The sequence below is a fragment of the Mustela erminea genome, chromosome 11 (assembly GCF_009829155.1).
Source record: "Mustela erminea isolate mMusErm1 chromosome 11, mMusErm1.Pri, whole genome shotgun sequence".
In the NCBI taxonomy this organism is placed as follows: domain Eukaryota; kingdom Metazoa; phylum Chordata; class Mammalia; order Carnivora; family Mustelidae; genus Mustela; species Mustela erminea.
In genome coordinates, this window is record NC_045624.1 from 32,465,352 (window position 1) to 32,478,888 (window position 13,537).

General features: G+C 40.0%; 1 protein-coding gene and 1 long non-coding RNA gene across 10 annotated transcripts in view; both read right to left on the reverse strand.

Annotated features, from left to right (window-relative positions):
• ST7 (suppression of tumorigenicity 7) overlaps positions 1-13,537 on the reverse strand; it is a 239,285-nt gene that overhangs the window by 11,701 nt on the left and 214,047 nt on the right. For 8 of the 9 annotated variants that reach the window (XM_032304290.1, XM_032304292.1, XM_032304298.1 and 5 more), the window contains one exon: positions 8,916-9,066. The exons of the other annotated variant lie outside the window; for it this stretch is intronic. In XM_032304290.1, the coding sequence (XP_032160181.1) occupies positions 8,916-9,066 (151 nt within the window). The remainder of the gene's footprint in view (positions 1-8,915; positions 9,067-13,537) is intronic. 9 annotated transcript variants of the gene reach the window in all.
• Positions 1,401-6,223, reverse strand: LOC116568695. The gene is made up of 2 exons (XR_004276731.1): positions 4,040-6,223; positions 1,401-1,834 (listed from the first exon to the last, which is right to left on the reverse strand). It is a non-coding gene; the product is annotated as an uncharacterized LOC116568695 (long non-coding RNA).

Consider the following 13,537-nt stretch of genomic DNA (forward strand, 5'->3'; position numbering starts at 1 on the left):
GCAAATGTGGACTGACTTGCTGAAGCCTGTTACAGATGTACAAATATGAAAGGCATTCTACCATGTCTATTTAAAAAAAATAAGTCTAGGTGGATGAGAATTCCAACCAAGATGGACAAAAACAAAATAAAACAAAATCTAAAAATGCATGACTCGGGAGGTATTTCTAAACTTTATGTGAAACTTTTCAATCTTTAATATCACGTGGGGGAAAAAATGGATCCAGAGAAGTTGATTATCTGCAAGTTGATGATGTCAGACCAACTAAATTCTGCTTTTGTGGCTTCAAACAATGTTAGGTGTCATGCTGAATTATGGTTTTCCAATCAATCCATCCCTCTGCGTTATCACGCGTGTTACTCCCCGTTATGATGTGAGGAGCATGTTAGTCTCACTGTTGCTCTGAACGCAGTGTTCACAGTAATTTTCCTTCGACAGATGTCCTGTAACTACAGCATGCTGTAGAAAAACCGCACCCTACACTGGCAAAGTCAGGTAACAATCCTTGCCTTGGTGTGTGTGTCAAGGGGGGGGGGCACACAACAATCTCTTCAGTCTTAAATGCTGTATTTCAAGGAATCAGAGCTACATCCTCAGCTGGGTAATCACCCGCGCCTTCTCAAAATGCCGTCAATGTACACATTTATCTTCTGCATACTTATTTCAAACAGGAATCAGAAACAAAGAATGTTCTCCCTCACAAGAAATGACAAGGTTCCATTGTAACCAGCATCAGTGCACATATGGTATTTATTCTGGTGTCTGAATATTATTTAAAAGTAAAAACATTATGTATGTGATTCCAGCATTTGGAATGCAGTCAATCCACACCACAGTGGTATCACTCTGAGGTTACAGCACATTGCCATGGAGAATATAAATCACTATAAACGCGGGATTAGAGCAGAGCCAGTTTGCTGGCAGTTTGCTGAGGTAAAAATGTTATCAATTTTCCTCTTGTAACAGAAACCTCTTAAACAGAGATTAAAACATTAAAAACACCCCAGACTTTAACTCTTCTTAAAATGAAAGCCTCACCCTAGTTCAATCAGACTTTTCTTTCATGCAAACAAAGATGACTTTTGCCCGCTGCTACAACAAGAGCAAGGGGTGTTCTCAGCACAGGTTGTTAACGCACAAAGATCACTGAAGGAACCAGTATCTCTGGAGAGGTTTGCAAGACAAGGGGGAAGAAATTATATAACAACCCCCCCCACACACAAAACCCCTTTTAGTGCCTTTATAGGATACACTAAAATCTCTTCTGGGAAGCAGTGTGTTTAAACTTAAACTGCAATATGGCAGGATTTTAATACCATTTCCCATAAACGAAGGCTGCTATGAAAGCATCCCAAAAATGTGGGAAAACCTACGTGGAAGTTTTGTTGTGTGTGTGTTCCTTTTTTTTTTTTTTGTAACCCAGATTCTCTATGTGCAACAGGGCTGCTGTAATTAAGAATCTGTTCAGGTTCACATGATCTAAATAAACCCTCAGTTTTCAAAGTGGCTATAAATTTGAATGCTACATTTTATTCAAAATTGAAGTCAGTTTGCACTTCGGGGAGCAATTTTTTAAATGAAATATAGGAGAGCAAGATCTTGAGAGTGTTCAACCATAGAAATCAAATGCTTGGTTGGTGTCTTTTCACTCAGAAGCCAAATCTTTTTTGCAGCAGTATTTGGCACGCATACAGAATTCCATGCACCAAGTTAGTCTTTCTCTTCTAATCAGTTCTGGTCTTTTTGGAGGGGGTGGAGACAGTGATTATATACAACTTAAACACACACACACACACACACACACACACACACACACACACACACACACACAGGTCTTCCTGCACTGTCCTCCCCAGCCCCCGAAGGCAACCTCCATGACTGTAGAGATGCTTAGATCCTCTTAAAATCTCTTTCTTGTGTCAGTTGTCATTTACATTGAGTTCATAAAATAAGATTAAGCTTTTTGGCTTCACTAAACAAAAGCAAATACAATTTCTGTTTGCAATTCTATCCTTTACCCACCCTGCTGCGCAGGGACCAGGGGGTGGGAGATAAGCAGTGGAGGGCTGGAGAGAGCAGGAAGAGGCACTTGCCAGCTTCACCTCCCACCTCCTGATCCCTGTCACTGAAAAGACATGCAACTGCTCCACAAGAACCTCACAGCTTTAGCTGAATGTCCAGAAATTTTGCAAGTGCAAGTAGGAACACACTGATTTGACAGTGCAAATGAGAATGGAAAAAAAGGCATCTATTTTATGAATTTTATCTATTTCATGAATGACTACAGATCTCCTAAAAATCTTTATCTGGAAGAACATACATTTCAGAGGAATTAAAAATATACAATGTATTTGGTGAAAAAGAAAACAAAAAAGCTGGGCTGCTCCATGTGAATGCATGGGACACTAGCAGTGTTTCTGCCTTTTTCTCTGGGTGCCATCATCTCCCTTACCTTGACTTCTGTTGCGCTGGTGAGGAAGGGGCAAAATGAAACCAGGAGTCGGTTAATGACCACATGGAGCCCCGCAGTAAAGCCTGAGGCATTACACTGGCATCCTCTCTCCCTGACCAGACACATTTTCTAGGCTCCACACCTGTCAGTGCTGGGCTCCCTAGAGATCCTAAACTAACACTGGAGAAAAAATCAAGAGAATGAAAACAGGGACAGAAGGACAGACACAGGAATAAACCAATTTCCGATTTTCCCAGCGATTTCTAATGACCTCTCAGCCTACCCACTAATAGCAAGGATAGAAGATAATATCTGATATTTTGTCTATGTTGCCTTTTCAAAGTGGATCCCGGGGACCTGTGTTTAGACAGATTACTTGTAACAGCAAGAAGTGCATTTGAATCCCAGTGCCACATCATCAAACTGCGAGTGTCTTCCTCAGGCACCAGGGACAGAAGAGTGAGCTACACATTGTCCCTGCGTTGATGGGAGCTCACAGCCTATGGCAGGAAACAGAAGGTCCAAGAATCCTGAAAATCTGTGTGAATGATCTCCCTGAGGTAGCACCCCTGTGCTGTGAATCTAACGGAGGAGCCGTGGAGGCGATAGCTAACAACGACCTGAACTTGACCAGCTGAAAACTAGATGACTGGATGGGTCATTAGTCTTTGTCCAGTCTCTTTGTCTTAAAAATGAGAATACTAGGGAGCACCTGGGTGGCTCAGTGGGTTAAAGCCTCTGCCTTCGGCTCAGGTCATGATCCCAGGGTCCTGGGATCGAGCCCCGCATCGGGCTCTCTGCTAGGCGGAGAGCCTGCTTCTTCCTCTCTCTCTCTGCCTGCCTCTCTGCCTACTTGTAATCTCTGCCTGTCAAATAAATAAAAAATCTTAAAAAAAAAAAAAGAACTTAAAAAAAAAATGAGAATACTATAGACCCTGAGAACCTTAAAGAGACCACGTGTGGCAAAGGTGTCTAAACATGGGGACTGATGGCTCAATAAAAGTCAGTTTTCCCTCTATATTCCCTTTCTACTAAACCCGTAGTTCCGGCTCTCTCAATCAGGTCATATTCTTGCTTATAAGTAAAAATGCTGCTTATTTATAAATAACTAGAGGTGCAAACGACAGAACAGAAAATTATCATTAAAATACAAATTTTACAATTTCACCCTTGACTCTAAAGTAGGTAACTGGCCATAAAGGCTATTTGATCTTCATAAGGCATTTGCACACAATCATATAAAATTCTCAAATCAAAAACCCAAGGTACTGATCTGCACTCTTTCACTATTTGTGGTCTTGGGAAAGATCACTTCCCTTTGGCTCATTGATGTACCATTCCAATTCTGAAGAGAAATTCTAGAGTTTCCAATGATGTACCATTCCAGTTCTGAAGAGAAATTCTAGAGTTTTACAGCAGATTCACTAACTCGTTGACAAGCCTCGACCCTCTAACACTTTGTTCCTACTTCCATGACAGTATTGCTTGGATGCACACTACATATTACATAGATGCGTGTGTTAAAATACGCATAGGTGAGCACACATGAACAGATGTATGCGTGTACACACACACACACACACACACATTAACATTTCTCTCAAAGCATTTCAGAGTCCTATTCATCCTGTATCTCAAACATAATGCTTGGTACCAAGGAGGGACTCAATATGTGCTCACTGAATAAAGGAATATGTGAATTAATGCACAATCAGGAAGAGACAGAGTTTCCCCTTTAAAAACTCAAGTGGATCCAAATTATGGTGAGTCACCATGGCAGAACAAAGGGAAGGGACAAGCTGGCTCCACCAGGCAGAAGATGGGGAGGCGCTGCACGAGACCTGGAGACTGGCTTTTAGTGTAAGTTAGCTTCGACCGGGAAATTTAGCAGACCATTATAAAATTTAGCATTGGAACTACGGGGTGAGGGGTGGGGGAATCTCTCTTTAGCAGTGCAAAAGGTACCAGCCCTTCGGACGAAAGGTCTGGTTAGTGGAAATGCCCGAAGGACTACATCTTACAGCAAGGAACACTTACCATCAGGTTCAAAGAGAATAAATTAGAATCGGAATTTCATCCTATGCTCCAACAATGGGCCATTTTCTCCTCTCAAAGGAAATACTCTGTCTTAGTCCCCCCCAGAAAACACCACCTTCAAATCTTATACATTATTTAGTGAATTCTTTGGGGAAAAAATCTCCAAAAAGAAAATAAAGAGTCTTACTTGGTCAGGTGGAAAAAAATGGAAACAAAGAAAGGCTAAGTGATTTACCCCATGGCATACTTGTCTTCTGATATATAGAACTAGAAAATTAAACCTTGAAGTTCACAGCTGCGGTCAGCAGACTACCCTGCTTTATAAAATAAATACAGCCAAAACGAGCCTTGAAAAGATCAAGGTAGGAGGGAGAGAAGGCCACATCAGTATTTAATATAGGTAAAACAGAAGATGTGCCATTTAAAATAGAGTCCCACAAGGCGCAACGCTGTTGTAAATAGACCCAGTACAAATGAGATTGCTCATTTATATAGGTTTTGTATATTCAGCTCATACTTGCAGTAATGTGCGTGTTTGTGTGTGTGTGTGTGAGGATAACCAGAACCTACAGTGTTTAAAATAAGTGTAATTCAGATAAGGTGGCAGCTGTATAACGAACTAAGGAATGTATTTTTAAATCTTGTAAGTTAAAACTTTTCCCCTTTCTTGATTATCTTGACTTTGAGGAACATATTGTGCAATTTCAGAGGCTGGGACAGTGATGAATCAAACATTTTAGAAACCTTTGAAATGCTGATGTATTTGTGGTTGAGGACTCAGTTTTTTTTTTTTTTTTTAACCACCATATGTTTCAAACCCAAACAATCTCTGCCATGCATCAGCTGGACTTTGGGGTTTTATCAAAAATGTGAATTATTTCAGCCTGATTGGTGGAAGACTCACTTAATTCCACAAGATGACTAACGCTCCAACATAATAAACTCATTAAAAAGCAAAGAAAAATATATCTATATCCCCACTCCTAAACCAACACTTTTGATCTCCAAAAGATCAATTAACTAAAAGAATATTAATTTTTAACATAGGAACTGGTGAAATTAGGTACTGTTACCTTCCTCTCTGAATTTCCTTTCTAATGAAAAGGGGAAGTTGGAAGGGAGTTGGGGAATGGTCTTAAATTTCAGAAAGAATAAAAAAAGATAATAAAGAACAAAACCTAAACTAGGAGGCTGGCAATGTCAAAAGGCGCCACCACGTGGTACACTGGAGGAAGTGCAGTCTGTTGCGCTCAGGCACAGGCTGTTAGGGCACCTCTGAAGGAGAACGCACCCTTCACCCACTGTAGCTATCTCAATGAAACCGCCTTGAAGCCGGACAATCTGGGGTGGGGCAATGGCATTCAGTGTCATCAGCGATTCACAGTGTTCAAAAGCCAGGTAAGTTAAGTCAATACCACTTCAATAGCCAAGTCAGAATTGTAATCCAAGTCTTCTGATTTAAAATCCAAACTCTGATGCCTCCATTCAACTTAGAATGGACACAGGTCTAGAAGTGATGTCACAAGATTGCACGTGACTGTTTGAAGTTTGAGTGGTAATTCTTCTAAATTGCATGAGAGATTTATAGCTTTGTTTTAAAAAGTTACAAAACTTTGTACTGAAACATCATTTATATATATATATATATATACACACACATATACATTTATGCATATATACACATACATATTTGTGCTTGTAGAAAACTACGTATGCTTGTTGAGAAAATTTGAAAAATACAAACATGAGGGACAAAAATCTCTTAAAATCTACTTAAAGATGTATTTATTTCCAGTCTTTCCTTTGTTTATATGTAGAATTTACTTATTTTTTATAAAACGGTCCATTCTGTATTTAAAATGTTTAAGTCAACATTCACCATCAAAAATATAATTTTAGAAATATTATCTTTCTAAACACTATAAGAGGAATAAGTACACCCGAGCCTATGAGTAGTAGTACAAATCGAAGTCTTCCAAACAAATGTTTTAGAGATAACCGATCTTCTTATGCTTAATCTATTCTGGAAAGGTCTAAATAGCTGGTATTATAGAAAAGAAGAGGCAAGAGAAAGTGAACTAGAGTTTACAACTTGGCTCTACCAACAGTGGTGGCAAAACTTGCAACCAGGTGCTTGTCTCAATGACCCTTCCTCTCCTAAACAACAGAGGCGGCCACCTCTCTCCTGCCTAACTCAGAACATTGTCAGGAAGAGTACATGGAATGACAGACACGCAAACCCTCCATATATTACCCCCTTATACATGCACTCTCCAAGGTGCTTGGTGCTTAACGAGCATTCTCACAGTTCCTGTCCAGAATTGAGGTACAGCTTTCTTTTCAAAATTTGGAGTGGTTTCTATTTATCTATAAGGATCAAATGCAGAATTTCCCTTTCCTTGAGGTCCCTGACTGCCTTGCTATACTGGTTTATGTCTAAAAATTCACCCCCTCTCTTCATTATAAAGAGTATTCTGCCCATCTAACCTGAGGTAATTAATTATATTCCCCCAACATCACCACGCTGCTAGATGAACGAGCTCACGATGTCACTTCACATTTGTCCAAATCCCATGGTCCTTCCCAGTTGGTCCAGGGCATCCCCCCCACCCCCGCCACTAATATCTAATTATATGGGTAACTAATTTCCAAACAAAATTTCTAGTTATTATGCCTCATGGAATTTTTTTTTATGGTTATGCCATTCCTAACACCGTGTCTCTATCACTTCTTGCTTCCCCATTTTGTTCCTTTCCATATAACTGTAACTTTCTTATCCATCAGATCCAGCCGATTGACGACAAAAGCTTCTTTTGTTAGGTTTTTAAAATGCTAATATATAAATATGTCTTTATTTGGTGAGCCAATCTATCCATGTAATTTTTTTCCTACAACTAAACCTAGGTGAGGCCTCTCATGCTCAATCTTGCTGGGCTTCGATCTTTTTCTTGTGTTTAAATAAAAATCCTTTTGTCTTTCTTGGGTAGAACACCTTAAATGCAACAATAAACCAAGTCAGTGGGGGGACTTTACACATGCCCACACATGCCCTGAGTACAATGTGGGCACCGGGAGTAGCTTATTACACATAATGGTGTGGGAGTGGAAGCATCAACTAAGTTAACACCCCTCAAATTATAAATAGTAAATTATTTAAGTAAACTCATTAGAAATTCTCTAAAGAAATAGTTTCAAAACTAAACAAAAAGCTTTCAATCAACTTGAGTCCCATCTCTCTCAACTTACTTTTACCCCATTCCATTTGGCTGCCCCCCCAACTTCCTGCATCCATTTGGATTCCTGCTGGGTTTGGGAAGGGCAGGAAAAGGGAAGAGCAGAAGATTATCAAAATGAAAATGGAAGCAGCAAAGATAAACACAGTGACAGGGATTAAAAAGACATTCCTTTGTGAGGTTGATCAGAGGAGGGGTGAACTAAGAAAAAATTATCAGAAGACTAATAGTTGTTTTGTTTCTCTGTGAGAAGGGGAAAAAACACCCCACACTACATGTTGTACTTGTTTTGCTTAACTAATGACAGTGTGTCAATGCACATATTGTCCAATAATCTGTAGTCTTGGGCCTTTCCCCTCAATTCACATTCTTCTAAGCAGTCCCACCACTTAGCACAGTGTCCTTGCTTATGACACTGTCCTAGTTCTTCAAGGCTTGGTTCAAATCTCCTATGATCCATAAGGTTACCCGTGACTGCAGCACCTCACTGACCTTTCCCTTCTGAAAAATCACTGGGCAGCTGTGTCATTCTGGCTACTCCTCCCAACTAGACGAGATACTTCTCCAGGACAGAGAGCATATCTCACCTGAAACTGAAGTCTTTTCTCCTTACACAGAACGACAGTACCTTGCACATGCTCAGACTGATTATCCCTACAGCTATCGAATAGGCATTATCCATTAATACATGAATGCTACAGCTGCCACCAAACACTAGGGTCCTGTGGTCACTGCTCTTATTCTCAAGGAAAACTGCTGCTCATTTGTTTGGCCAACCTAGTTCCAGTGGAGGATAACTGTGGCTCATCAGCCAATCCTCCCAGAAAGGCCACCCAGAAGTGGTTGGCCAAACCCCCTGCCAAAGATTCCCATGAAGCTGAGGGGATGCTCAGGTCTCCAAAGAGGGTTTTCCAGTTCTCCTCTGCCAGAACAGTCCAGATTCATACCGTCCACTGTATAAACTTCCTTTTTTGAGGTACAGAGATGGCATCGTCACAGTAACAATTACTACCATTGGGGAACTGAAGAATCTCAGTAATTAACCATCATCTCTCAGTGATGGAATACTGCAGGGAAGTAGAGCTATAGATATGCAAATCATCATTATTCATCATGAACACTCAGTATAAAAACAGTTTTAGCATCTTTTCATGCTCTTAAAAAAAAAGTTTCAAAGAAAGAAAATTACTTACTGCCTTCCCACGTACAATGCAAAAGATTCAAAGCCCCTTCCACCCTCTTCCAGTGTGCCAGATGAAAGAACGCATATGCTATTGCTTCACTGTCCCCTCGCTTCAGGATATGTTCTGGGGGGAGGATTAAGCTTTTCATTTCTAGTAGGTACTGAAATAAAAAAGGCAGGAGACAGACGCATTAAAACACAGTAATTTGGAATTCAATATTGAGAATAGAGAGGCTGATTTCCCTAAAGCCACCACTCATTAGCATTTCATCAAACCTGCAACCTTGTTAGTATGTTTGAAGGCAATTACTAAAATATCCAGCAACCCAAAGTTTGCTAACAGATAGTTAGGCTTGAACTAGGTTCCCTAAGGTGATGATCAGAGGCTTTCAGAGTTAGATACTTTAGTCAACGAAACATATAGACTCAAACAGCAAAACGGAAAATTAGAAGACACACAGTAAGTTGGTGTAATTTTGTAGCCAGGAAGGAAAATACATAAAATGAACACGTGAAGGTTAAGAAGTCATAGGACTAAACCCACTATACTAGAGAGACTTGAGACTCACTATTTTTTTCTATACAGATGTACCAAGAAGGACCTAGTCCAGTAAAAAAAGCCACCCCTAGCTGTTCAGATGTTGGAGGAAGGAGGCGTGGCAGCCTGAGGACAGGAAGATCCTGGAGTAGTACAGACCCCAAACTATACTGTTTTTTAAGATCCTTTCCCAAAGACTGAAGGATCCTCAGCTTATGACTCTTCATTCCTATCTTCTACAAAGGAGATGGGAGCACAGGGCCAGAATGGATTCTTTAGTGTTTACTACAGAATAGAAAGGGAAGCAAATTTAGGGTGGTATTTTATATTTGCAAATGTTAACTTCTTTTTGCTTTCTGGCTTCTCCCTGGGCATTATTCACTCTTCACCCACACATCCATATACACCATCACCACCAACCACCATCACGAAAACCCATGCATCTCCTTTAAAATGGAGATTAGCAGATGATAGAGGGATGTGTTTAAGGAAAATGGGACAAATACGGCAGAAGGAAGTGATATGAGAAGAGCTGATCAACAGTTGTGATGTCAGCAACAACTGCCTGAAGATTTATCTATCAGCAGAATCGACGAGGGAGGAAGAAGAATGGACGACTCCTGCTTTACCAAATGGAGATCATGGTACACCTCTCAGTGTTCTGTTATCGCACTGTGGATTTATGTGTTTTGGGCACTATGAGTGCAGTTGCCTTTAAGCTTCCTCTCCTGTTGACACACCTGTTCTCAGGATACACACACCTGGCAGGAACCAGGAGGACACACTCTGGCTTCTTGGTTCAGCGAATGAAACTTTCTTCACTCTGGCTCTGTTATTTGAAAAAAATCTCTGAGCCCCAGGGCTCAAAAAAGTAAGAGAGCCCTTCCAGAGTGCAGCAGAGAAGAGTGATACAGTCATCACCCTTGCCGGGGAGGGGGTGGGAGGGTGGGAACAGAGGGTCCTCCTTGGAGAGAAAGATCTCCATGGGAAGGCCTCTTTCCAGGCTGTTCCATGAAAGCTGTTGATTACTTTGATGGAAACTCCTCAAGTATGAGTTCCAAAAGATCTTTTTGTTCATATGCCTTTTCGAATTCTATAAGTCACTGCCTTCCTCCTCCTCCTTGTTTCAGAACAGTGCAGAACAAAAATCTTTTGGGAAAAATTATAATTTTGAGTTACCTAGTAATCTAACCAGCACCCCATTTATAATGAATAGCAACTATAATATAAATATAAGGGAGAATTTTATGTTCAGAGATATTTGACTATCCTCTTATGATCTTGTTACCTTAATTGAAGCTATTATACCATGTTGCCACCACCCATGATGATCTTAAAAGACTCCAAGGAAATGAGTCATGGGAAAGGCATATACCCTGTAAGTGCTATAAATTGTATTAATTGTTCCAGAGTAAGAGAAGAAAGATCATTTGGTTACTCTTAATAATCATTAGGAGAACAAAAAAAAGGGAAATTTTCTAGCCTAATAAGAGCCCTAGAGTAAGACTTTATTTTTGAGTTTCTAACAATGATTTATAGCTATGCTGCCTATCAAATAGTCAATTTTTAAAGAAAGAACATGCTGTTTAAACTCTGAAACAACTAAACATGAAAACCATTAGTGTATGTATCCCAGGATATAGAGACTTCTTCAAGTCCCTGAGAATAAGATGGTGGCTGAAAGAAAAGTATAAACTACCATTCCTTTTATCTCTATGACTAGGAAAGTCTTTCAAAGTCATTTCATTAAGCATCTGTAAAAGAACTCTTCTCTTGGCTAAGGAACCTTCAGGAATAGGGGCCCCGAGAAGAAGTGGGAAGGTCCACATTTGTGGATAGACTTGAAACAGAGGGGGTGAGGCAGAGAAAATGTGTGTTGGGGGGGGTAGAAAAATACTTATTTTATAATTGTAATAGACTAGAAATAATAGATCTGCATTATCCAATATGGTAGCCTCTACTGCATGTGACTATTTGAATTAAAATCAATTAAAATCAAATAAAATGGGCACCTGGGTGGCTCAGTGGATTAAGCCTCTGCCTTTGGCTCGGGTCATGGTCTCAGGTTCCTTGGATCGAGCCCCGCATCGGGCTCTCTGCTCAGCGTGGAAAATGCTTCCCCCTCTCTCACTCTGCCTGCCTCTCTGCCTACTTGTGATCTCTCTCTGTCAAACAAATAAATAAAACAAAAAAGAAATCAAATAAAATAAAAGATTCAGCTTCTCAGTCAACTCCTCAAGTGAGGCATGTAGTTAACGACTACTATACCGGACAATGCAGAAACATTTCTGTTATCACAAAACATTCTATCACAAAAGCATTGCTGTAGACAATGTCAGTTTCCAATATTCAAGTAACTAAAATAATTATTATTATTTTTTTAAAGATTTTATTTATTTGACACACAGAGATCACAAGTAGGCAGAGAGGCAGGCAGAGAGAGAGGGGGAAGCAGGCTTCCTCCTAAGCAGAGCGCCCGACTCGACTCGGGGCTTGATCCCAAGACCCTGAGATCATGATCTGAGCTGAAGGCAGAGGCTTAACCCACTGAGCCACCCAAGCGCCCCACTAAAATAATTTTTAACATGAAAAAATTTTATAGACACCCAAGATAGGGATTTTAAGTGTAGTATTGATTGAAAACATGTAATATGGCAAAAACCTACAATGAATGTAGGTTTAAAAGCGTTGCTGGCCACCAGGGCATCTAGATATACTTGGAAAATAGTACACATGTGTGTGAGACGGATGGTTTACTCAGCTTGCAGGCTCAATATGCCGCATATGGCCTCAAGGACATCATCGTCCACAGCCCTAAAATCAGGCCATGAGGTAATACTCTGCTTTTCCTCTAAGATGCCTCTGATCTTTGTGTATGTGTACCTTTCATACATTGCCTTATATTAGTTATTTGTGTGTCTTTTCCCAAAGCTGAATCGTAAGATCCTCAAGAGTGTGAATCTTGCTTCCTAAGACGTGTCTCAGAATGAGCATCCTTGCTCTAATCAGCCTCATGATGCTAACCAGACCAAACCACCAAGGTCACTCATTACCTTCTTACTGAATCTGCTTGATGGCAGAAATGGGTTATGCCTATAAAGGGGATTTATGCTCCGGTATAGTTCCAAACAAAATGTTGGCTCTAACCAGATGATGAAGGCTAATAAAACAATGTGTTATGTTTTTGGCCAGTCTTAAAAATGGCTGGCAAGATCAGTTCTCAACATGTGCAATGTCTAAATTAGAAAGGCATGGAACAACATTTCACATCTTACTTGTCAAGAGAAAAATAAATGGAAGAGGGCAGATCCCTATCCACAAGTATGCAGAAATCAATTAGAATAACTGTAGCTCGCAAATCAGAGAACACTCTCTGCCTGTCTGTAATAATTATTTGGCTTCTATTAACTAAGCTAGCATTCTGAGCTATCTTGCCTGCTACCCTGCCTCTAACTTCCTTCCAGAATCTCAAATCACATTGATCTTGATGTACGGCCTCCAAAAGGTTTCGGAAACAACTTTCAAAATCTATTCGTCAGAATCTAGTTCCTTATGTCCATAGGAACATACAAAGCCAGAACACAGAAAGAGGAGGAGAGTAGTGCCTTCTCATGGACATATTTAAGCAGAGGCTTGTCACCTGTCAGGAGACAGCTGGCCCATTAGCAAATACCCCAGGTGACAGTGCTCTTCTGTTAAAGTGTTAAAATTCTCTAATAATCTGAGTGAAAATGATCCCAAAGGTACCCTTCACATAGACATTAATGTCCAGGAATTAATTCATACCCCTATTTTCAGATTTTTAAATACCAACAATAGAAGTCATATGAAAATCATTAGAAAAAAACATGGGAACAAACAAAATGAGCAAATACAAGTTAATTTCAGCAGATTTAGCTAAATCTAGGTAAATTCAATACATTTAGGTAAATTTTAGCACATTAGACAATGGCTATCAGGTTCCTTCCAATAAATCAGGTAGTGGAAGAATATTAGCATGAGAAAATGTTCATGTCATATTATTAAATGAAGAAAAAGATGAGTGTACCATACAGACTATGATTTGGGTAATTAAAAATATATATATAGGCATT